This window comes from Acanthopagrus latus, chromosome 8 (assembly GCF_904848185.1).
Source record: "Acanthopagrus latus isolate v.2019 chromosome 8, fAcaLat1.1, whole genome shotgun sequence".
Taxonomy (NCBI): domain Eukaryota; kingdom Metazoa; phylum Chordata; class Actinopteri; order Spariformes; family Sparidae; genus Acanthopagrus; species Acanthopagrus latus.
In genome coordinates, this window is record NC_051046.1 from 14,932,906 (window position 1) to 14,959,783 (window position 26,878).

Genomic DNA, 26,878 nt, shown 5'->3' on the forward strand with positions numbered 1-26,878 from the left:
ATATGCTCAGTGCAGGTAACACAGTTTATACACGGCTGGTGGAAATGGGGATTTTTGATTTTTTTTTTTTTGTTAAACAAGCACCATAAATTTCGTATATGACCATGGTGACAAGGTAGTGAGCTTGTCGTGTCACAGAATGGTTTTAAGTTCACCACACAAACACATCTTTGCCCTCCTGAGCACGATTTGACCTGCTCCAAACGAAACAGCGTCTGGGCTTTCAAATGCAGCCGTAAAACGTAGCAATACAACAGTTTTCAGATCTTGGGGGGAAACATACAGTGCACAACTGTAATGTAACCCAGAAACCTACTTTTGGTCAAATTATAACTTTGCTTTGTGAAACCCAGACAGGTTCTTTTTTTCTGAGAGTGCCTTTAATGTGCCTTTTTTTCCTGCCGCTCCCAACTCAAACTGACAGCCAAGATGGGGTCAACGAGTGGAGCAGCACCAGCACTGTTGTTACAGGCAATGCTTCCATGTTACCGTAGATTGAGGGTTTCTATTTTGACAGCTGACACTTCTCCTAGCAGGCTGTATCAGAGAGAATGTTCCAGAAAATGAACAGGCTGCAAAAAGGAAACTGACGTTTCGGAAGGAAAAACACATTGATAATGACATACCTACCCAATCATAGCGTCACTTACACAAGCGTACTGTAACAAAACTTGCTCTCAAAGTAAAGTTGAGTCACTGTGTGATGCCTGGTGACTCTTAAGTGTCAACTAAGTCCTGCTTAATTAAAAGGCACTACTTCCAGTGCTTCTTCGTGCGCCTTGAAATCAGAAATCAAGAGCCATTCAAGGGAAAATGTATGGGGGTTTCATTTTCATTTATGTGGAGCTGTAAGATGCGAAAAAGGTCAGATTACTCTGTGATAAAAAATGAAACATGTTTGATTGAGGTAAGACATTTTAACAAAGAAGGTATCACACTCTTCTGAGCAGATTTCACATCAAAGCGGCATCACTGCCTCAAATGTTTTGAGGCAACATTGTGTAGAAATGGTCATAGTGTGCAATTGTGAGTGTGACACCACTATTGTAAATACAAATTCTGTTGTCCGTAACAACTTGTCAGACGTAATGTAGGTGCTAACTACAAACAACACTCAACGCGTCAAAACAATGTTATGTGTTGAAAACTTGTATCTTGAAGTCAGAAGGATGTGATCGTACCCTCTTGCTGAAGTTACAGAAACAAGTGATGGGGGAGTGGAGTGGCTGAGACAGAGACACCATTCACCCTGTTACTGTAGCTGTTATATTAAGGAAAAAAAACATAACATAATGTTTCATTTAAATATGAATTTCGGGAGTAGCCAAATGGTTACAGTGCATAGCTGTAACAGTTGCTGGTTTGATTCAACCCTTTGGTGCACATCATACTTTCTCTCTCTCACTGTTTCCTTCTCTGACTCTTCACCTGTCACTATCAAATACAGGCAAACAATGTCAAAGAAATACTTTTAATAAAACATGTATGAGCATAGACTATCCCGGAGAAAGAATAAAGGAAGATCAATATTAAGGTTAGAGCTATTTATTTTTATTTCATGAAATGTCCAAAAACATTGAGATGTTTCTTCTCCTTCTCAAAAAACGTCAATGTAAAACTGATATGTCTCAAATTGAACTAATCAAAGTGCATTTAGTGGTGAAAGGGGTGCTTACTAGAATATAAAATGTCCAAAGAGTAGGAATAATGCGCTCAAGTTTCAGCCTACACCTTTTCATTCAATACCATTTGTTTGCTCTCCTTTTAATTGCATTTCTGAGTGTTGTTTAATTATTTCTGCGTGCATTCATTCAACCAAATAACTATTAATCCTGCATTTGTTGAGATGAAATTAAGGTACCGGTAAGTAAATAACACATTTCCTTTGACTTGTAAAAAATTCTGTCTCCATATGTTTTAGAGTTGTGCAAAAAAAAAAAAAAACAACAACAGAGAAGGCGGGCCACTCACCTACGCATGATTCCCCATTGGTGGAAAACAAGCCGTTGTCATGGTAGCCATCACGGCACTCACAGTGGTACCAGCCAGGCAAGTTGACACAAGTGGATTTACTATCACACTCCACAAAGCCGTCCGCACACTCATCAATATCTGAAGAGAGGGGAAAAGCAATAAGACATCCACATACAGCCACTATCATGTCAGTCTCAAAACATGCTCTCAACATTGGACGGACTATCGAGCCCCATTCTTGCCTGGTAGGCATTTTCAGCATTGACTGATTCATAATTAATAAAACAACGTGTCTTAACTGAATCCAGTCCGTGGGCTTTATTGATCAGAAAAAGCGTAGTTGCATAGAGATAAGGGCATCTGTATCAATAAAACATAGCAGGGAATGAATGAAGGTGATGGAACAAGCCTGTTTTCTCCAAAAACCAGACATGCAACAGACTTGTATTTCAAACAAATCCTATGCGGTCTTTTACTCCAACACATGCAGGCAAACATGTAAATACCGAGGTGTGTGTACAGTTTTTCGCTGAACATTGCTACGACATAAGGAGTTTCACTCAGGTGACGTGCAGAGAAGCTCTGCAGAGGGCTCTGAAAAACCTTCCAGCACATCTAGTGGGTGGTTGTCAATAGATGGAGCTGATGTTTGTTTTTCACAGAGCTCCACTTAGAAATATCCTTGACTCTGCCCTCCTCCTTCAGCGCTTGTCTTTAACAAAAGACTTGGATTACATACTCTGACTTTCCTCTCCCTGTATTTCAGCTCCTCCACTCCCTCTCACTCTCTATTATTTGGTTTTCCTTGTTTTTCTCTTTTTCACTCTTGTGCTATTCTTTCCGTTTACAGTGCTCAACCCCTTGTATTTCGACGAGCAGCCCTGCAACTCTACGGCACACACTCCAACCAAGAACACATCCAACACAATTTTCAACAATGAAAATGATACGCATGCAAGCACACACACACACACACACACACACACACACACACACACACACACACACACAGAGAGAGAGAAAGATCATTTTGATATTTCAGCTAACATTTAATTAAACTAAGGGCCAGACCCACCCGAGAGAGGAAATAAAGCCTGTTATTACAGAGCAGGGCTAAATATGTTAGGCCCAGACATGCACTGTGATTAAATGTGTCTGCATACCCAGTGATGGCTTTTTTATGATTGTGCATGATGCATGATGCTCTGCACTCATTATGAAAATGGCAGTGTGCCGTGTCTGACCTTCTCCATGACTGCCTGCAACTGTATCCCCCATAGAGCGACAGGCAGCCGGGCTCACGGTCCCCCACCGCCCAGGCGGTAATGGGATTAAGATCTATTGGCTAATGAGCCCTCAGCCTTTTAATAGAATTTCTGCAGCAGATTAACCGTTGATCAAATGTCCCACAGATTAGGGCCTTATCTATTTAAAAATTACCCACATTCATCCAAGTAGCAGGTTTGCTAAAAAATAAAATAATAATAATAATAATTAAATAAGAAAATTACAACTTGCAAAATGTTCTCTTTTTCTGTGTTGCATACCGGCCAGGTTCAAAAAGCTCCCTCTCTTTCTCAGTGTGGCAGACTTTAAAAGCAAAAGCTCGCGGTTTACTAATTGCATCAGTTTGGTGAGAGCGGAGCACCTCGTTTTCTCCCCTCAGGACACCAACGCTGGGTTAAAGGAACACTGCTTAAAAATCATGAGTCCACAGCAAACACTGTAACTAGCCTATCTCTGAGCATTAATATACATTCTCTCCACTCCTGGAGAGAAATATCCAATGCTCTTTGTTGCCTGTGCGTTTCAGTGTGATGAAAGCATGGGGAGCTTTTTAAAAGGGACAAGCTGGATGAGGTGTATCGCTAGCACGAGCTGGATTCGCCCGAATCATCCTCTTCTCCCCAATCAGGCTGTACGAAATTGTTCAAAGTCCAAGTGTGCAGTCAGATGCTATTTATAACGGACACTGACGATGAAGTCTAAAAATATGCAAATTGGTTATTTTCAGCCAGTTCCATTCAGCCGTTTTTTTTAAAAAAGCTTGACTGTCTGGCTCCGACAACAGAGGGTCACACCCTCAACAAAAAAGATCTGTCGTTTTCTCTTTTATCCCGGCCAAACCTGTCAGACACAATTATGGCACCACGCTTCTGCCGCTGCCGTCAAGTCAACTTTTTAAAGTGCCGCAGTGTTTTTTAGGACGGTGAAACTCACTGCTGCCGCACCTTGGACTTGACAGGATGGAGTGCGCAAGGTACCGACGAGGATACAATACGTTTGCAAAAAAAAGTCTCGCCTCCTCTTTTTATCACAGCGCGTAATGATAATGGAAGATCATTGTAATTAAATCATCCACGATGACAATCAGATGAGGGCGCCGCCTGGAAGCTCCGTCTCCACTGAAATCGTGAGGCTTTTGGTGAATCGTGGACGTGGATGGCGCAGTATCTTCACTTGTTAAATCTTGTCATGTTTTTCCTCTCTCTGCTCAGGCGAAAAGAAAAAAAAGAAAAGGAAAAAAAAAAAACAACACAAACAAAATAAAAAATCCGGCTTTCTGCCTCTGTCACCTGGATGGGTCAAGGCCATGGGAGAACTGTTATTTTGAAGTTATCTAGCTGACTGAAAGGACATGGAAACTGACAGAGAAATACCCACACATACAGAGGAGGATGAGCCGGACGAGTAGGAGGACGAAGCGAGGGAAGGAAGGAGGAGGAACAGGCGAAGGAGGAGAAAGCGAGACAGACTGCAGTTATCCTACTCGTTATCCTGAGTGGCAGCCCGGAAACAAGGGCTCTATTAAGGCAGTTCTCGGAGGACAAAGTGAGAACTTTCCTCCGCACCCTCCTCGGCTTGTTATGCGGCTTCGCCGTGAATAACCCCTCCCCTTTTTTTTCCCCTTCACCTTTTCCCACATATCTTTTTTTTCCACTTTGCCTGTCTATCTCTTTCTCAAAGCCGCGGCAATAAACAGTGCTGCCCTCACTGTCACCTTTTCCTCATCCCTGCAGTTTGGTCCCTCTTTGAACAGAAAAAAGGTAGAGTTTCGAGTTTAGTTCAGCCTGCCCTCATCTCTTCATCCCTCCCTTTCATTGTTCCTGCTCCCGCCAATCTCTTCATTTTGTTCTCGCTTCGCATTCTAATCCCGGACAGGTACAGTTCTTTGCTTTTACCCCCTTCTTTCCTGTAGCTTGACTTGCCATGTCTTTTCCCTCCTCTGACTGACAGACTGCCCTAGGGGTTGTGAGGCAGTTCCACTGTGTTGCATCACTCAGCGCAGAACCCCGTTACTGCTGCCAGGTGTACATCGCCCGTACAGTAACCTAACTAAAAATTTCCATTTCCATACAGGTCTACCTTACAGTCCAGCTCCAGGAGGACTCATTCTGGAACATTTCTGGATCTCAACCGAACCTATTATACAGAGTCTTGATTTTTTATTTAGTTTTGTATCAATAAGTGTATTTTAAAACTGAGCTGAACTGTCATGTCAGATCACTTTCACCAAGTCAATAATAATGTGTACAAAGCTTTTTGCTGACCCTTACGTGGCACAGCGATAAGGTAAGAGATGGATTTCGGGCTCCCTGCTCTTTTATGTACAGTAAAGTGTAATTGAGGGATTGTCACCGCTCCTCAGTCTTCATTAAGAGAAAGTGCAAACTCAAATAATCAATCAATCATCGCGGAGCCCGAGGCAAATTGAGTTACACACTGGGTTCCTGAAGATGAAACAGACACTGAAACGCAAATCCATATCTGCGAGCACTTGAGTGGGAAGAGTGGATGAGTAATCATGGCAGATTGGAAACGGGCCTCGTGAACAATCGGTAGCTGCGAGCGCACAAAGAATGCAATCGTTCTGTATCACTTACCTATAGCTGTAAAATTATCCCCCACCTTTAAAAGTACAAACGAAATCACAATTTGTAAACTGCTCCATGCAATCGAAAGAACATCTTAAAATTGAATTTCAGAATGATTGCAGTGGCTTTGAAAGTAAGGAGAAAGGGTTCGGAGAGGTATATCAGAAACGCTGCTTTAGTCTCCGAGCCACTGAGTGGGAGAACAGAAGCATGTGTTTGATTGACAGCAGGGCCGACAGGGGCACTGAGGCAATACTACATTTAATATAAACAAAATTGCGCTTGTAACTGCTACATTTAACTAATTAATATATTGGCACACCTGGACCAAGGCCCAATAGCCCCTTCAAATTAAATCAAGCCTAATCCAGTATCGTTTTTGTTACAGTATAGCTGCTAATGATGAATGAAAACATAATTAAATGCACTAGATTTGGAACTTTATTAGGATCCACATTAAAATTGTACTCAATCTGATTATGTGCTTTGAGAAAATGGTTCCCTGCCAGCCTGGACCCTCCCCAGTATGCAGTCAGAACCAACCGATCTACAGAGGATGCCACATCCACTGCCCTCTACTCAGCCTTCAAATAGCTGGAGAAAATAAACAGCTACATCAGAATGCTGTTTCTTAACTTATCTCAGGATTCAATACAATCTCACCCATGACGCTGGTTGGACAACTACAGACTCTGGGCTCCAGTTCAGCACTCTGCAATGTGATATTGGACTTCCTCACAAATAGATCCCCCAACAGCTCAGATTGGCAGTTACACCTCTTCTGCTTTAGTGCTCAACCCCCCCGCCCCCTAGACTTTGAGAGAATAAGGACCTAATCTGCAAGACACTATAATTTACCATCACCTGCCACCTTAAGATTTGATATTTTCAACAAGATCCACACATAATTGCCTTTGGAATTAGCAGCTTGCCTGTTTACTTTTTTTGCAGACTTGTACTGTTTTGATGAAAGTTTAGAAAAGTATGTGCATGTATTAAATGTCAATTGATGTGACCAAACTTGACAAAAAACCTGTGAATCAACTTTTTTTTGGTTTGCGCCCTGTCTGGCCGTCAGGTACTATATGATCTTGTTCAGTCGCTCGATCGCCTTGTTTTCAGCTGCAACTGATTTCAGTGAAGACACTCTGATCAAGACACTGTGCAATACATGTCTAACATCACACAGCAGACAGACCATGTCAGAAAGTTGCTGGTGATCACAGTGAAGCACTGAGCAGCCAGACATATCTCTCAGGAGGAGGTTGGAGAAACCAAAACAGATCTGAAAGAAGTTTGAATATTGGCCATACAATACATTGGTCAGGGTAAGATGCTGCAAAGCAACATTTTGCTGAAACGTTCAAGGTATCAATTTTGTGTTTAAGGCTGGTGGAGCTTCCCTTATGGGACCAAGAATCAGTTAATGCAGGTTTAAGTATAAGGACTAGACACATTTAGCATCAACATTGACTGGACTTGACATTTTTGCACTTCCATGTGCTGCAGCTGATTCAGCAATTCGCTAGGAAGCCAACAAAGCTTTGTTTGAAGAGCACTTTTCTAACTCTTGATAGTTGTTTGGTAGCTCCTGATGTGCTCATGATTGTAGAGAAGAGGGTAGACGTTAGCCGGAAAGCTAATGTGGGTTACGATGTCAAAGTCTCTTCCTGTACTGCGTAGCGGGGCTGCTGTCTGGCTGTTACTGTGTCACTGTCACTGTCAGTCACAAATGTAACTGAGGCTGTTAGCGCTCTAGTATCTGTGCACAAAGAATAATAATTTACCCACACAAAGGTAGACAGCGGCGCTCTGACTGCATAGATTAGAATAGACTGTTCCAATGTGTATGGAGCATTCAATTTCCACCTTTGAATACTGATTTTCTTCTACAACATGTCATTTACAGAGCAGATCTGAACGCCGCAGCAGAGAATGAACACCCAACTTAATTTCCGTTGGCCTTTAAAGCACTGTAGCTGTCCAGTTCCCAGTGCTCCCAGTGTTCACCGCACTGCAGCAGCTACAGCAGCGAGCCATCCCTGGGAGACATGTCATTTAGGTAGAAGCAGCGGGCTGCGCTCAGCTAAACGACGGCTCCGGCCATTAGCAGGGCCTAATTAAGACACACTAATTACGGGTGATGGAGTGAGTGCTTTGTGAGGCCGTCTCTAAATAAATAATGAATACATAATCACTGTGCTTAAACAAGCCGCTTGAGCTTAAACAGTCACAGGCCCCCGGGCCTTGTGGGTAAAGCACGCAGCAAAGGAGGGAGAGCAGGAGAGCTGCAGCAATGCATCATGGGAGCTGTCAAGTGGGGGGCGAAAAAATTAATATGGTTTTAAATATTCACTACCTGCGCCGGAGCGTCAGGTGGGAGGTGCCCTGGGGAGATTTCAACTATGATGAGGTTGTGATGTTTTTTTTTTTTTCTTCTTCTTTTTTTTTCCTTGAACACCATTGTGTAATACCCACTGTGGTCCTCGCTCTTTGTAATTATACAACAGCAACAAACCAGCAACAGCCAGCAACTCATCTATCCGCTGAAATTTAACCTGAACAGGCCTGTTTTTCTTTATAGTTGCAATGATTAATTGATTTGCTGTCAGCTATTTAGGAAAACTTCCATTTGAGCACATTGTATTAAGGAAAATCTAAACTCTCTGATTCCTGCTCCCTTAAATGTCAGTATTACCTGTTTTCTCTACCTATCCGTGACTGTAATCTTTGAGATGTGGACAAAACAGAGACATTACAGGACATCATCCATTTTCTGATACTCTGCAAATCAAAACCTGTTTGGTTAATTGAGAAAATAATCTTGCCTTCTATCTTCCTGCCTGTGTTACTCTGGTGTTTTTGTGTATCTGATGTTTTGTCTTTCAGTCTGCTGAACTTTTTTTTTCCTGTCTAGTCCATCTTTTTGTCTACCACTGACAAGCTTCCAATCAATGTAAATGAGGTCTGAGGGAACAAATTGTTTGTCTGGCCCCGTTCGCCTCTCCGTCCTGGTCGATACGCCGGCGTGACCTCGGGGCAACTCACTCCTCTGCTCACTGCCTTCAAAGTTTTTCCTCTTGAACTCTCCAGCTATCCACCTCCTCCCATCCCCCGTGTCCGCCTCCTCTTCATTGCTATTTTTCCTTTTCCATTTTTACACCGAATCATAAATCACCTCCTTTTCACCCCCCCCCCCCCCCCTCATCTAACATCCTACCATAATTAAATAGCCTTTCTTCACTTCTCAACTGTCTTTTTTGTTTTGTACATATATCGTCTTCAAACCTAGCTTTTCTCCTTCTACCCTCACCTTTCCTCCTTCTTCTTGTCCTAAAAGGTTGTAATAACTCATTGCATATTTCATTAGAGAAACAATGACTACGGGGGCTCTGATGAAAAGGTGCTGTTTCGCTCACAGAACAGTTTCCCTCCTTAGATCACTTCTTTTTATGAGAGTATCACTTCCGAAAGGAGTAGCACACTGGTAAACGATCACGACTTGAGAAAATGAGAGTTTCTTTCCCTGCCAATAAAGCATCAATTTACAGTGTAGGTGTATTGCACCAGGGCTCCCTGATGGTGCTCTTGAACATAACCCTCCAGGAGTGTGTAGGAGTCACAAATCTAAACGGCATCATTAACACCGAACATGAAAATCTTTTATCTCTCTCTCCTTGTCCTTAAAGAACATTGGCGGTGCTAAAGTAGCCTCGGTGTGGTTCGGCACAGCTGATTAAAAGTGCTCACGAGGACATTAGACTGCAGATGAATTGAAAGACGGAGGGGAGAGGTATCCGTCCGCAGCATCCGATCGAATAATGCCCCTCTTTCTCAAGAAGCCCGTAGTGTCCTTTTTGAGTAGCTATCAAGAGGCCACCCGAGGATGGCAGAGATGGCCATTAGATACAGAACTGACAGTGGCAGTGACAGAAAAATTTAACTGGTGGCCAAACGCCTAAAAGCTCAGAGGGGCTTTGAAAGAAGAAGATAATGAGCTGAAAATAGGGGAAATCCAAAGGCTACCTCCCCATTCTTCTTACGGGAACAGTTCAGCAATTCAGTCAATAAAACACGCAAAACAGGAGCGGATGTTCACAGATGTCAGGACCAATTATTTCATGCAGTGGATACCGCTCCTAGAAGAAAAAAAAAATCTCTACAGTCTCGGTGCCCACTTTCCTAAAAGCATCTTAAAGCTATGATGATCATAAAGCCCTTTATATGAGTCCTTCTGACTAAAAGCACCATAAAGACGCTCTCAAGACTTGTAGATTACAAGTTCCTCCGGCTCACTTATCTCTCGGATTGCCGCATTATTTATTCAATCTGTTTTGTTTACCTCAGTAAGTCAATTAGCCGATACTTTTGTCGAGACCACTGTGATGTTCTCTGTGTAGAAACTTTTGTTTTATGCAGGATGAGTGAAGATACTTGAAAACAAACAATGAATAAATCAATCTCCCTTGAAGCAAGGGGAGCTAGACAATACTCATTATAACTTGCTTTAAAGGGAGGTATGTCAATAAAATAGTTGATTTGCACTGAAAGACAGTGAATTATGCATAATCATACCTGCTAATTTTAAGCCCTTCTTCAATGACTATGCAAAAAAGGCACATGGAGCAACGATGTCCAGCACAACCTTCACAATGATGATGATACTCTGATGGATAGAGGTGTAAGCTACTGGATTCTGGAAACGTCAGATCAAATGCACACGTCGGATCTTTTTCTGTACGCCCTGAAAGTAGAGGGGCTTTTGTTCACGTATGACGAAGCAACATTAATATATTAATCTCCTCTTGCCAAAGACCCACTTTCCTTATCTTCCCCTCTTCTCATGCATTTTGTCTGCTACATTTCTTTAAAAATGATCCTGCTCAAATCAGGCTGACTGAAAGCAGAGCATCTAGAAGCTAATTTGTTTGACGCTGACGGTAACATGCAAGCTCTGATTGTTCACTTTAAGTTGTGTCGCGTTTTCCAGAAGTCAGTACTTAAATTTTTTCTGTCATTCATCTTTCTTTCTTTTTTTTTTTTTTTTTTAAATTCACGCTTTGCATTCTGTGTCTTGTTATCCAGAATGTTAAATGTGAAGCCAAAAATAAGAGCTGTGCATTTCAATTTGCTCTCCAAGTGCTGTTTTCAAAAAACGCTTGTGAAGATTTAAGAGGAAATTGATTTTTTTATAACAATTTTCAAGGGAAATGCATTTGGGCAACTTCTCTGCACTAAGTGCATGTGACAAATGAAGTACTTTAAATCTAAACTGAACAGAAAACAAGGGAAGTCCTGTTCAGATTGTTCAGCGGCTGAAAGTACAACAAGACCTACTGTGTTTGGATTTTTACCACATTGTGGAAATTCAGTTACAGGTAAGTGATCAATCACCCAAAAAATTGGTCACACTCATTTTATCTGCTGATTGAGCATTTGTCTGAGGGGGAAAAAAAAAACAAAAAACATCAGAGGCTTTAACAGACATATTACGTCTAACTGTGGAACAACCTAATAGCCGTAGCAGCACATTTTTATTCTGGTTTTCTCCGAGCTGAGAGAAGAAAATGTCCATTTCACTGAAAAATAAACCTAATATTCTAGCATTTGCCCATCTCTCACCCAGGCCATATAAAGACGAGTGCTAGCCTCGGGCTACACTATTGACTATGCGGCATGTTCGGGGCACACATTACAAAGCCGGGCCCTGCGTACATTTATATCCATGACTGAAGTGTATGTGCCCTGCCGCAGCTGTATCCTGCATTATTCATGACGTGTCAGAGTTCTCCACTCGCTGGTGTCTGTCTGTCAGCACTGTGTGTCCCCTGTCCCTCCCCATCCATTCCCCCTGAATGGTAATGACAGGCCACCAACAGCACACATACACAAAAAGAGCACAACGCAAACAGGGAACACATCAGCAAACGTTCGCGTGTAGAATCAAATGTACACGAAATGCTAGACACACACACGCTACACTGAAGCACAACAATCTAAAACGGGGCGGCAGTTGAGCAATCGGCAGACTGTTAGCGCCTCCCTGTGCGTCAATGTGTGTGTGTTTGCTCATAGGTGTGCGTGTGTGTATCGGCACTGCCTTGAAGAGCTCCTGTTCGGTGTCTTATGACAGGCCGTCAGTCTGCCGCTGCAGCGGCAGAAGTGCTGGAGTCCCCGGGGAGGCCTCTAAAAGCTCACAGGGTTCTGGGGGTGGGGAGCCCAGACTTAGTGAAAGCTTTTCCATGTTCATCCACCCAGCTCCGCTTCTCCTCCTCCTGCAGCGCCGTCTCCGCCAGCCTCATTCCGCATCCAAATGCGGAAGACAACTCGCTAACCCCTACCCTCTAACCACCCATCCCTTTCCTTGCGTTTCCCATTCCGTTCGCTGCATCTGTCAGTTTTTCCAAACATCTCTGTATCTTCCTTTCCACTTCACCTCCTCTCACCTCTCCCTAGTCGTTACCTCCCTTCCCTCTCCTTCCTTGAATTTTGCATCTGTCACTCTCCCCCTACATCTCCATCTCCTCCGTCTCTTCTCCCCAAACCATTGCTCCCAGCTCGCTTCCTCCTTCCCATCCACCCTCCCACCAGTAGAGCAGCATATCCAACAGTACATTAACCTCCATACATCTCTGTGAGCTTCTCCAGTAGGCACTTGTCTCACTGGGAGCTCCTGTCATACTGTGAGGAAACAGTGAGAGGGACCCCCGCCCCCCTTTCACACTGAATGACTGCTGAAGTCTCTAAACAGTGCCAGAGGCTTTAGCCCTGCAGCATGGGGGCCCTGATGGTGGTCCTGGACTATAAAACCCCACACACAAGAAAAAAAAACAAACAAAAAAAAAAAACCGAGCACATGAGAACGCGAGCTGTCACAAAGCCGATTCATACGAGATTGGGAGGGAGTCAGATTGTGGGAAGGAAGATGGAGATAGACAAGCACACTGAAGCAGCAGCTGCGGTGACAAACATCTTGTCGCCTGAGGCACAAGGGGCGCGCGGGAGACTCGCCGTGCGTGCGAGCGCTTGTTTGTGTGAGCGTCCCCGAACCTCAAATTCTAATCACCCCCGCTGATGAAAGAGAGGAGAGGAGCCGGAAAAACAGACTGATCCCTGAGCCACCAATCATGCGTCCCCTGATTCCTCTCACGGTGTGATTAAGAAATAGACAACTGTATTTAAGAGAGAAATTTTTTTTAACCAGTTGTTTTCCAGTCACGTTTAAGGGGAACAATCTTCAAGGGCTGGTTCCCCCAAATTACATATTTTGCCACTGTTCTTCTTGTGGTATCTACCGGTGCAGATAGTTTGGGTTTCATGTGGTCACGTTTTTGGGGGGCTTACTGCAAACAGGGGGACACGGCCTGGCTCCAGAGCTGGCATACCGGCACCTGTACAGCTCACTAATCAACAAATGATTGATGATCTCTTTTTTGCATCCACACAAAAAGCAAAGTGTAAGGACCGACTTCCTTCATTTAGTCTTGTTCCTGGTTACCCATCAACAAGACTGAGGGAAGTCACAACACCCAGTTACAAAAGAGTCTGGCACATCACTCCCACTAAAACTTGCACCTGTAGTTTCTGACATTTGAAGTGACACAAATAATGTGTCACTTCAGTGGAAAGACAATAGACTAGTTGTTTCCTCCTGTTGTCCTCATGCTAAGCTGACTGTCTGAGTGTAGCTTCATATTCTACATGTAGACTTGACAGTAATAGTAATCCTCTCAAGACAGTGATTAAGTGTATTCCCCTAAAATGATGATATGTTATAAAATCTGTGTCCTATTTACTCCGGTAAACCACATGAAAATGCTTTCACTACTTTCTGAAGGAAACTAGGCCCCATAAAATCTATTACGGTTTGTTCAGAGTAACAGACATTCATTCTGGTAATTGATGTTGACTTTAAACTCTTCAATACCCATTCCTCTTTGGAAACATCTGCCAAAATCAAATGAATTTGACAATTTTTTGTTCATAGAGTTTTCAAGGATTTGACATGCTGCTGTGAAGTAGAGACTCGCCCCGTTGTTTAAAAAAAAAAATTCTGTTTTACGATCTGCCTTTCATGGTCACTGACCACGATAACAGACAAGACAATAGTCTCATCTCCAGCTACATCTGAGCCACATGAGGTTAAATGGATTTTTTTTCTCCAATAAAGTGAGCGATAAAACATTCAATTCACCTGCGTAAAATTGAGGTGAAGGCAGAAACTCGAAAAAACCTGGACGGATTTAACCAAAAGTATTTACTTAGCTAGACACCAGCACCGTTTCATTTTTCTGTGTGCTCTGTGAATTTCAAATGGAGATATCAAATATATGGAGAAACAAATGAGGAAGCGCTTCCTAGATTTGACAGCAGTGTAACACGAACGCAGTGGTCCTGCTGCACGAGCAGGCAATCGGCGTGTACAAAAAGTGAGGGCGCGCTCTCGCGGTAAAGAAAAGGTCAAGAAAATCTATATGCACGTGTGTCTAAGATGGAGTTCAATCAGTGCATATTGACTACTGGAGTAACAACCTTGTATGCTTCTTCTGTAGTTGTCTTACGAATGATGTGCAACATGGCTTGTGAACCATTGTAGTTTCACTCACCTGTAAGTTTATCTTTTAACATTGTAATTGAGATATCTAATTTATGTCAGTGGTTGTGGCTAGGATTGCTTGGCTATGAGCTGCTGCTTCGTACATGTGCAGAAATTTAATTTGCTCTTGTGGTGATGTTTTGTGATGTCTTGTGAATTCTTGTTTTGTTGCTGTTTTTACGGTGTGTCATTATCTTAGTTCTGTAAATGTTACCACTTTTAAGGTTTCAAAACATCTTGCCAAAGGACTGAAGTTTAAAATTAGCCAGATGCTAACACTGGCAGTAAAGAAATGACTGAATAAAAATAAACTGAATCATCAATCATCAATAAACTTATCATGCAGCCACTATATTTAAGTCTAACTTTTTGACTTTAATCAAGTATTGTGCTTTAACTTCCTAATTCATTCCCTTTTTCGGTACATAGCGACAGCCATTAATTGAGAACAAAAACCTAGCCGAAACCCAACCTCGACATGATTCATCTGTTGAAAATAAAAGTGTTTCAGGGGGAAAAAAAAAAAGTTAACTCACTGCAATTCTACTTGTACTGCACATCTCTGCTTTTAAGATACGGAGTGATAAATGGAATCACCTTGGACAAGGCTGCCGTACAAGATTTTCTCCTTTGATGGACTGTGCTGCAACAGTTCTTTCGACGCACAAAGGAGCGTTAAGGTTAGAGAGGGAGACAAAAAGAGAGAGGGAGGGATCTAAAACACTATAGGAGGTAATGAAATGTGTGATTGCCTGGACTGTGCCATTACTAAGAGGTCCTCAGAACCCTCTCTCCTGCAAAAATGGGGAGGAGGATAAGTCATTATGGTTAGTGTGTGTTAACACATTCTCGATAGGACTAAGACATGCACGCACACACACACACATTCTCTCCCTTTCCTCAGCATCTCTGGGCAGCACCATGAGGAAATTCATTTACTTTAAGACGGGCAGTAAAAAGGACGCCTCGTAAAAAAAAAAGAAAAAAAAAAAAGAAAAGGCCCTTTATGTGCAATCAATACCTGAACCAATGAGCAAGCAGGGAGGCTCAGTTTGCTTCACTCAAACACAAGCGCACACACTGAGAGAAGTGTCATGACTTGACTTTCTATTAGCTCAGCCTCTTGTCTCCTGAAGGACACTCCGGGAAAGGTTGAGACGGGTTATGAGAAAGGTGTTTCTCCTATAGATTACACATACGGTGTTTGTGGCCCAGCCACCGCGATTACAGTCTGTCTTGGCTAACTTAAATAACCGGCACTGCAGGGGAAAACATGCTGAAATAGCATCCAAAGCTCAGAGTCTTATCACAACATTGTGTTTGACATATTTCCATGTAAGAGATATGGTCTCCGCTACAAACACAGGCGGACTTAATACTCAGTTAAGCTATCGTACCCTATTGGATATTGTGCATCAGGAGTTTATGCGGCTGTAATTTGGATGTGGCACGGAGCCTGTGAGTGGGAGCGCCACGCTGATTAATATGGGCTGTGATATGGGGTAATTCCCATACTGCTGCAACTGCAGTTCAAATCCTCCATCGGGCCATTGGAAGAGGTACAAGCTCATTATTCACCGTGGAGAGCAGACCCACACGGACACACACACACACACACACACACACACAATCAGGTACACAAACACACAGCAGAGTGGAAGCGTCTCGGCATTTACAGATCGGCTGTTTTGTCCGGGTCAGGGCAAAAAAAAAAAAAAAAGAAAGAAAAAAAAAATCTCAAAGAATTCTCACCACCACCTTTTAAAGAAGAGCCGGGATATGCCAGGATAACAAAAACAAACAAACAAAAAAACTTTTATCTCCAGTACCTTTCTACGGAAATCTCCCCTCATATCTCTGTTTGTCCTTTACTGTTAGATCTGAGGAGAGTAAAGCTCTCCACGTCACCTCTCCCTTCCTGTTTCTCCTTCCCCTAAATATCTTCCTTGTGCTATTTCCGAGGCGAGAAAACGTAGGCGTGGAACCGAAAGATGAACTCTTACCTGTCTCGCATCTCTTCCCGGTGAATCCTTGCTGGCAAACGCAGTTGTTGGGTGAGACGCAGGTTCCTCCGTTCTGGCACAATCCGTCACACATAGCTAGAGGTAGACCAGAGGAGAAGAGCCATTACTCATCAAGATTAACGAGCATTAACTATGTAATTAGACCAGCAGCAGCATATGTATTTGCATACAGAATAAGAGCTAATTTGGTGATGTGATTCATTACTGGCTCTCACGGTATTATTTCGAGTGATTAATGGATCTCGCCAAGGTTAATTCAGAAATGTTCATTATCCATGCGTACGCTGTTAGTTAATGTGTCCCCAAAACATAGAGAAGTCATTGAAGTTGACAAGATGCGATGGAAATAAATGAAACGTGTTCGCAAATCTGCGTCACAAGAATAGAGAATTGAGAACAAAAGCGGCCCCAGTCCAATGGCAGCACGGCGCAGTGCTTGAGACTTTGTTAAAGGGCCCCTCGAATCCCAGTAGGACCGCGATATCATGACTCTTAGACGAATTTGGGTCAGCTATCCAACCAAATTCATCTTTCCTCAAATCCTCCAAGGATATCCAGGATAACCCAGACGACACCACTATTATGTCATCAGGGTTATTTTAGGAGCCGTAAAGATTAGTTGATTAATAAAAGAGTTGACAAAGATAATCAGCAAATATTCTGGTATCTGATTAGTCCATTTTTGTTTTTTCACTTGCTTCTATCTAATGCCACAGAAAACTGAATTCTTTGGCCTTTCTGCCTGGGGAAAAGAAGCAACTGGCTTTACGAAATTGCGAAGGGCATTTCAACATTTCCTCATATTCCTCATAGGGGGAGGACAGTCATGGGTTACTCAGCAAACACACAATAACAGTGACTACTGATGGAATATAGAGCTCCTCCACAGCCACAGAAGACATTATAAAACCACAGGATGTGCTGACCTCTCGATGATGACTTAACTGATCCTCATGAGTGAAACCACCGCAGTCCCCCCTTTAAATAGATTTCTAATCAAGGGATTGATTAACCAGGTAAGGTCAAGTCAATTTTCTAGTAAGAGCAGAGAGTACAAATAGAACAGCAGACAAAGAGAAACACTCATTAAACCTGGGTCACAGATGGCTTCGCAGCAGGCGCCCGTGAGAGTAGAACCACATTACAGTTTACATGGTGGTAATATGGAACAGCAGCGATGAATGTGAGATGGTTGGACTTTGGAGCAGACTCTGGTGACTCTGCCCGAAGAACAGCTCACTATAAAATGCCTGTAAAAGGCACATTTTGCAATGACATCTGTGAATTAGAGTGAATTGTCTTTGATTGAGAAGTCTTTCAAATCAGATTATAGAGTAATATTCCCGACGAGTGTTCCTTAAGTGGATGCAAAGGTAGCCCACTGATGTTACAGAAACTAAATTGCATATTTACATATTGTCCGATAAAAACGAATTAAAAAGAATGTGTACAGAGTTTTGTGAAGTTGAATTTAATTAAATGTTCAAGTGCATTACGGTTGTTTTTATAGCCTCCCTGAAGAGAAAGAGGACTGTTTGAAGATGAAGTCGGTTTCATACTTTATTGCTCAGTATACAATAATTTAACTGTCATACAGAGAACTGTGGGGACGAAGCCTCTCTTCTTTGGAAAAACAGAGTTGTCCTCTTTATAGTCTGTATAATTGTAAACATACAATTCAAATAATAACATGATAATATTAATTAAGAAGCACTTGTGCTATTTCTAGGCTCAAAACTATGTGTCTTTAAGTTTTTAAAGATTGGGTCCCGCCCTTGATATGCCTCACAGTGGTTTGGTCCACTGCCTACCAATCCCTCATCTTCACACGTGTCACATCCACGCCGCTGACAGAGTCTGACAGACAGTCTAGTAAGTAGCTATGTTGCAAAAGTTAATTTGTGTCTGACACTTTTATTTACTTTTCCCACCCAGCAGAAGAAAACACATTTACACTAATAACTTAGCTGCATTTTTTCGGTCCATCACCTCAGATTGAATCTTTTGCATCGCTGCAATAGTGTTACTTAGCAGCTGCGTCTGAAAATGCTGGTTACCATGAAATGATTTACCTTTCAATTATCCAGCACACTTAAACAGTAGTCAGTGTTTCTGTTTATACACTATATTGCCAAAAGTATTCGCTCACCTGCTTTGACTGAACTTTGGTGACATCCCATTCTTAATCCATGGGTTTAATATGACATCGGTCTACCCTTTGCGGCTATAACAGCTTCAACTCTTCTGGGAAGGCTTTCCACAATGTTTAGGAGTGTGTTTATGGGAATGTTTAAACATTCTTCCAGAAGCGCATTTGTGAGGTCACATACTGATGTTGGATGGGAAGGTCTGGCTCTCAGTCTCCACTCTAACTCATTCCAAAGGTGTTCCATCGGGTTGAGGTCAGGACTCTTTGCAGGCCAGTCAAGTTCATCCACACAAAACTCTCTTATCCATGTCATTATGGACTTTGCTTTGTGCACTGGTGTACAGTCATGTTGGAACAGGAAGGGGCCATCCCCAAACTGCTCCCACAAAGTTGGGAACCTAGCCTCCATCAGATTGCCAGATGGAGAAGCGTGATTCGTCACTCCAGAGAACATGTCTCCACTGCTCTAGAGTCCAATGGCGGCATGCTTTACACCACTGCATCCGACACTTTGCATTGCACTTACTGATGTATGGCTTGGATGCAGCTGCTCAGCCATGGAAACCCATTCCATGAAGCTCTCTACGCACTGTTCTTGAGCTAATCTGAAGGCCACATGAAGTTTGGAGGTCTGTAACGATTGACTCTTCAGAAAGTTGCCGACCTCTGCGCACTATGTGCCTCAGCATCCACTGACCCCGCTCTGTCATTTTATGTGGCCTACCACTTCATGGCTGAGTTGCTGTCGTTCCCAATCGCTTCCACTTTGTTATAATACCACTGACAGTTGACTGTGGAATATTTAGGAGCAAGGAAATTTCACAACTGGACTTGTTGCACAGGTGGCATCCTATCACAGTACCACGCTGGAATTCACTGAGCTGAATACTTTTGGCATGTATGTGTGTTTAATACAACAGTACTTTTGGGACAAGCTTCGGTGTCTCCTTCAGGGACTGCTCTTGAGGAACTTTTTGGTTTATGGTTCCCCAAAAACAATGCAATGACATATCCACATATGTTAGATGTTACCTGTGGAACGTTTGACACAGGAAAAATTCTGTGAAAGTTATTTTACGACCATGATTCCAGGAAAGTTGTGAGACTGTGATAAACATAAATAAAAACAAATGCAATGGTTTGCAAATCCATTTTGTCATGTACTCACTTCAGTTCAGGACAAAGACAATTTGAGACACGTATAGACACGTAGACAATACCTGGCCTCATCTATTTTATTCGTATAAATAAATGCTGACTGAATTTGATAACAGCACATTTCAAACAAGTTTTGACAGAGGCAACAAAAGACTGGCCAACTTTTTGTGCGGTTGTATTAAGATATTTCCCGTATAACGAATGTTTCTGTTACTCTATGTGCATGACACAGTGGGTGACATAACTAACATGGCAGTGCTCACCTTTGCAGACTGTCCCGTTGCCAGTGTAGCCCGGCTTACAGGAGCAGCTGTGGCCTCCGACCATGTTAAAGCACAGGGCGTTCTCATCGCAGTTGTGGAGCCCGCTAAGGCATTCGTCATGCTCTGAAAACAAAAGAAAAACACATCAGATGCACACAGCTTAAACATGACCACCCCCACATCTGCAAACATCCCGGCTACTATCAAGAAAACAATGTGTTGATTAAAGAAAATCAAATGTTTTATTTTCCTTGTAAACACGAGGAGTGATGGCATCCGGCTGGTCATTTCTTTTACTCACGATTAAGAAAATGAGATCTGAGATTCAGTCTTGGATTGAACGACGTGATGGCTAGACAGCTGCGAGTCCACTAATAAGACATCAGTGACAAACAGCCGGTTGGGGAACGAGCTGATTCTCCATCTCCCATCTTGATCTGTCACATGACATTGTTTCAGATGTTTTGCTGCGATTTGTTGTTCCTTCTTGGCACAATATGACGGACGGAACCGCCTTGGAGTTTTATACTAACTGAAAATAAGCTCACTCCATTTACATACGCATGTTTACATTAACAAGGTGCTGCCCGATGCCGCGTTCTGCATTCATAAGCCACTGGCGCCTTGTTTGAGTGATAGGAATTGGCACAACTGGCAGTTAAGTACCGAGAGAAATATCTTCTGTGAGTTTCACACAAGAATTAGTGAAATGTCCCCTCAGAACCATCACTGCTGCTGCTGCTGCTGCTGCTGCTGCTGCTTCTGTGGAGTTAGTGATATGGTTTGTTATGAATATCCCACTGACAAGCTTGACTAATGGCTACAGCCCATGACAACAAACTGTATCCAACTGGCAAACAAATCTCTTCCCCTCTATCTGTAGAGCAGACTGAGGCAGCAAAATAAAATGCAATAAAGGCCCGGGGAATGATCTGAAGCTATCGTAATGATATCACATGGAAAAAAAAAACAAAAAAAAAAACAGCACAAATTTAGTGTTTAGTAGAGCAGGAAAAAAGGTCTGAACAGCTGTCGCACGAGTATAATAGGACAGAGGTCTTCTCATATGCAGTGCAATCGAGATAGAACGACAGAGAGACGAGTTACTAAAAATAACAGAATTAGAATATTATGTTAGTGGTGTAAAAATAATTAAAATTATGTTAATGGACCCATAAAGTCAGATACTGTCTACTGTAAGCCCCTGCGGGCACATTTATAGAAGTAATCAGAAGTGTTTTTTTCTTACCCATGAAGTACATTTTTATGTGTCTCCATGGAGCGATGTGTTTCTAACCGAAACTAAAAGTGTTTAGAGTCTTTATTTTGGTATTTTAATAACCTCATGCCGGGTGAATAATTCAACCCAAGTCATAACATTAGTAGACAGTCAGTCAAGGCTACGGGCTACCAATGGTGGATAAAAACCTAATTTTTAAAATCGTCTTCTTGTCATAACACAGCCCTCGCCTTGTCTCACCTTTACGAAAGGACGGATTTTTGTACCGTTTTTACAGAACAGGGAACAGAATAAATAGGCCTCTGCTGAAATTAAATGCTGTAAATGAGACAATTTGAAGCTGCAGGGGAGAAGTGTTCTTACTTTTTTTTTACGATCAGATGTGTTTCTGCTGTGAGCTCAGATGAATGTGATGTCTGTGGAGGCCGCTGGCTCTGAAACAACACGATGTTTTGCTGTCACAAAGGTGCAAGATACGACTAGTTTATGGACTGTTTTATGCCAGACACCACGGCTAACTCTCTTTGAATAACTCTCCAATTTAGTCTAAACAAACCCTTTGCGCTAGTGATTAATGTCTATTCCCTATAAGCTGTCAGTCATTGCACTGTGCTGACACACTGAAACCCTTCCAGTCTTCTCCTCTGGGGCCTCCCTGTTTGTTTACACGGTGCGATGTTTTTTGTTTTCCAACCGCTGCTGCAAGATACCCTTCCTGCAAAATCAATCGAAAATCTCATATACTGCTGGCATAGGACTAAAACTAAAACAGTAAAAGAACTGTGGAGCATGTAAGAACCTGCCCCTGCTGTACGAGCAGGCATTTGAATGCACATCCTTCATCTGCCCCTGAACGCAAAGGCAGATCTTTATCCCTCCGAGACGCACAAAAGAAGAATACTCCTTTATCGTCTTTTTGGAGATTCGCATAAATATTGCTTTCTGATAAGCACTTGCTTACTAGGCACTACATCGACCTAAGCGCGGGAAACTTTATGGACTTGCTTTAACCTTCTGAAATCATCTTTTTCCACATTTAACAAGTCTGTATCCCACCGTGACCTGAAAGGAAGCAAAACAAAATAATGATCCGTCTTCTGGCGAGAGAGTTCCCTCTCCAACTTCAGAGTTTGCAGAACATGCAGTAATTTAGCCAGACAACTTTTTTTTTTTCCATTTCGTATTATCGTGTGTTTATAGTGACGAAGAGAACTTTCAAAGGATGCTGAAAGGACAAGCAGTCTACTAAATCTCTTAGAAAAGGTTAAGACTCTTAGAAAACACAGAGACTCCAGTGCTAATCTGGGGGCAATAGTTTGTTTCAAGAAATTCTAGTGACCTTCTGGGCCACACTGAGCCTGGCCGGGGACGGAGACAAATGTGTTTCTCTCCGCTGCTTCCTCACTTACATTAAGCAGATCTCGGGATCCTTCCTCAGCCACGGAGATGCAACGTTTTTGAGTGTGGCACCTGCTCATTGGTACTTTCCCACATCTTGGGGTGTTTAAAATGCACAGCAATTGTGAAAGACAGTGAGGTGTGAGGATTTGAAAGATGGCACCTGGAGAGTGAGAGGATCAGAAATGTGAACGCTTGTTGCGGGAGACCTGAGCCGCGTCATCCATTTCCCTGCCATCATCCAATCCATTATATCTCCTGAACAGACCGTGGGCTCATCCAAATTGAAAGTGACATTGTGATGAGCTCCTCCATCGAGGGGTGTGATGTATGCGTGCATGTGTGTGTGAGATGGATTGAAGGGCACTTAGAAGGGCCGGCCGCTCCGCTCTCGTTGCGACATCACACACACACCTGCTGTTGGGCAGAATTAAAGGCCGCTCATAGGCGTATAAAAACAGTAATACGAGCACACGAGGGATAAAAGAGAATAAGGGTTTTTTTTTTTTCCTCTCAAGGTCACATCTGCCCGAGCAGAGAACAGCCAGCCGCCAGTCCGATCACACAGAGCCGCCACGTGCTTCATGCATGCGCGTGTGTGTGTGTGTGCGCGTGTGTGTGTGTACATGGTGCGTGTTTATTATCACTGTGACCCCTTGAGTTTAGTACTGGTTACTTGTAAATTGGGTTATTTAGAAAATGTAGGCTTATTACACTACTGCACTCTGTGTTAGAGACTCTAAATTTGATCACCAGTTAAATCCCCAAAATGTGTGTCCATATGTGTGTGTGTGTGTTTGAGAGAGAGAGAGAGAGAGAGAGAGAGAGAGAGAGAGGTATTTCCTCGCTGACTGCTCCTGCTCGGGCTGTAGACAGATAAACAATCAATTATGTACAGCCTGTCACTCGGGATCTCTCTCAAGCCGGCCGTTCCTCCTCCCGCTTGACTCCCTCCACCTTTTTGCCAAAACAACACCAGCCCCCTGCGAGGTCTGACCTCGGGCTGCTCTCCTCAAAACACTGTAGCCTCAACTTACACTTCGCGTTTACCAGGTCTGAGAGGAGGGTGATCTCATGATACATATGTCGGGCGGGATTCGTCTGCAGGGGTCATGAACGGGATGGAAAATAAAAAGCGAAAAAAACCCAAAGAGCGCGCCGGCAGTAACACAGTGCAGCACGGACTGTTCGGAAAAAGCCGGTATAAATGCTCCATTTAAACCTCGATTGTGCTCTGATTCATTTCCATAATGTATCAAAGGAGCACTGTTTAACACCAGTAAATTATAAACAAGTTCATTTGGATGATTATTGTATGCAACAAACAAACTGTTGGATTTCAGGAGGAGGAGCATTGTTCTTCCCGCACATACATACAAGAATAACGGAGGACGACGAAGGGATGTAGAGCCACGTCTTTTGGACATATTTACACCTGCAGGAACTGATTTTTTTTTGGCTACTTTGGGGGCAGTGTTTGACACATTATCACTGGTTTTTAGTGTCCATTTTGAGTTATCCAGTCACAACTGGGCCACTTTAAGCCCATCAATTCACATGCGCTTCTTGAGTGACCTCTTGTGATCAGATCTCACTTCCCTGCTCTGTATGCAAATATACACCTACATCACTGGAACAGACTGATTGAAATTTTTTTGTTTTTTTTCCTCACAAAAAAAGAAACAATCTTCATGTATAAAGGCCCAAATAGTTAAGAATTTGTTGTAGGCAGTGTTTCACAAAGTTTATAAAATATTGCATTTTTTAAGGGAGTCTGGGGACCTGCGTGGGGACAGTTTGCTCTCATCTCAAACATCTGCTGCTAACATCTGCAGGTTAGGAGGGTCTCCAAATGCGGCCGGAGTGATCACATCTCAAATGCTTCCTCAATCCTCCTAAAGCTGTCCACCTGTGATGCTATCAGTCAGAAAGCATGCTGATACCAGGCCTGAACCTACATTGATGGTGAACTTGACTATTTGGACCCATATTTCTGGCCACCTGGCAAAACTTATTTTTTTGGGGTTTAGCTTCTAAAGGATTTGTCAGCCTCTACAGCCAACTAAATGCTCTATCATATTCATGAGCTAGTTGCTACTTGCTGTCTGCTGTTTGGTGCAAAAGGTTTTTAGAGGATTTTTCTTTTTTTTTTTTTCCACTGAAAACTGCCACCTGCTGTGTCTGAAAATGCAGCAATGACAGTGGAGAAGAGTGAATGAAAAAAAGTAAAGCTGCAGGCCAGACAGCCAGACAATGAGCTGAAACTCACTTTAAAGTGCCGTAAAGCAGAGAGGAGCTGCAGACTGAGGTAATTATTCTCTGTTGGTCCATCACTTTGAGTAATGCCTCTCACATTGTCATTTAATAGATTGTTATCGTTAGAATATTGATTATAGCTGCTTTGAGAGTTTCACCAAAACAAAAAGCGAGCCTTTTGTCGAAATCCTCCCGGGGTCAAAAGGCAAAGGAGATAATGGTGGATTTATGATCAGTTCTAGGCTAAAAAAAAAACAAAACAAAAAAAAAAACTGCGTTATTATTCAAAGTTATCAGCGTCCATGACATCAGTAAGAAACTTAAAGGTACCCTGTGGAGTTTTAAACCACTATGTGGGAGACGGCAAGCTTTTTCCTCTTACACATTGGCTTTGCAAATGAAAGTCAACACAACTTTTGGTTGTCTGGACGAAAACTCCAAAGGGCACTTCTAAAATGCCAAACACATAGCGCCATTAGCTTCCCCAGCCAGACGCTTTTTAAGTCTTAGGAGTCCGACTGCCCGTGCGGTTCCTATATTCAGTTAGAATTCTTGGATTTCACAGAAAAGAGGCAAAAACTTTCTTATCCAAATCCCCCCAAGCTGCCAGACCCTTTGAGTCGTAAGGCTCAAAGTCATCTGTTCTGATCTCTGTGGTTGTCAGACCCCCTGCTCCACCTTTGGCCCCTGTCCATCCCTTCCCCCCCTTCGCTGCCCAGCCCTCCTCCGGTTCCTTCGCCTCAGGAGCCCCGGGTCTGGCTATCACAGGATTAGAACAAGGACACACACCCTGCATACACACCTCGGGCACTAGCGCATGCACATGTACGCCTAGCACAAACGCACACCTCAGGATAGCCTTCTTTAATAACATTCAAAGGGAGAGCACAGCCAATCCGCTACCTTTCATGGATTAGCTGCTAATCTCACAGAGCGAGGAGCACCTCAGGCACTTTGGGGAAAAGACGAAGAGTAGAGGGGAAGAAAGAGGAGGAATCTTGACCTTCAAGATCAAGGATAAAATGATAGGCGAGAGAAGGGACAAGAGAAAGTTGTGGATGTTTCTTTTGCCGAAAGCTCCGCTGGAGACCGAGCGTGGGCTGTGCCACGGGCACTCGCTTGTACATATTTCATTTAAACAAGTACATGAAGTTCACATGTTCCAGTCGACCGCCAGCTGGGATGTGAACCGGCAACCTCCCTCACTGCAGGTGGTCTCGATGTAAAATACAGACTTCTGTCTGAGCTCGCTGACCCGCTGACAAAGCCGAGGAGAAATATTACCAGGGATCCATGCTGTTTCGTCCGGGCTTAAATCTGCGGATCAGTCCTTTAATCCTCTATTCCGCACATAAACAGTGAGCCATGAAATGAACTACAGTCCACTTAATCCTCTTTACCGGCCGGGCTCGTTCACATATGACACTGTAATGCATGTGAAAAATACGGCTATCAATAGTGGCGCATTGTTTCTGCTGAGCTGGCGATTCATTAATTGGCGAAAGCAATTGAGGATGATGAAGACGCTCGTATATCATGCGAATGTACAGTGTCAATAGGTACTGTGGGGGGGGAGGGGTTAATGTTTCCTTTCACAGCTGTGATATGTCTTCTGTGGGCAACTTAGAGGAATCAGCACTCCCTTTGGACTCTTTGCAAACACAAGCAGCTGTTCAACTTCTATTAATACGCAGTAGATTCCTGCAGCTACTAGCTCCTACTTTTACTGTCAGTGTGCTGAAACCAGGACCGGACAGGTGACACTAAACTCAGCATTTCGAAAAGCAGAATCCGAGGTACCTGGTGTGTTCTCCAGCTGTCATTAATTTCTTCATTCAGGGACCCTGAGCGTTACACCTAATTTCTCTGCAATTCATCTCTCTAATATAGGCTAAGAGGTTGTATGTGCCTATAGTTGTGACTGTGTTCTGTATCAGGCGCTCGC

General features: G+C 43.1%; 1 protein-coding gene across 1 annotated transcript in view; it reads right to left on the reverse strand.

Moving 5' to 3' along the window:
* nell2a (neural EGFL like 2a) overlaps positions 1–26,878 on the reverse strand; it is an 86,250-nt gene that overhangs the window by 10,649 nt on the left and 48,723 nt on the right. The window contains exons 14-16 of the mRNA XM_037108242.1: positions 20,040–20,162; positions 16,449–16,544; positions 1,972–2,112 (exon numbers count right to left, since the gene is read on the reverse strand). Coding sequence (XP_036964137.1) covers positions 1,972–2,112; positions 16,449–16,544; positions 20,040–20,162 — 360 coding nt within the window. The remainder of the gene's footprint in view (positions 1–1,971; positions 2,113–16,448; positions 16,545–20,039; positions 20,163–26,878) is intronic.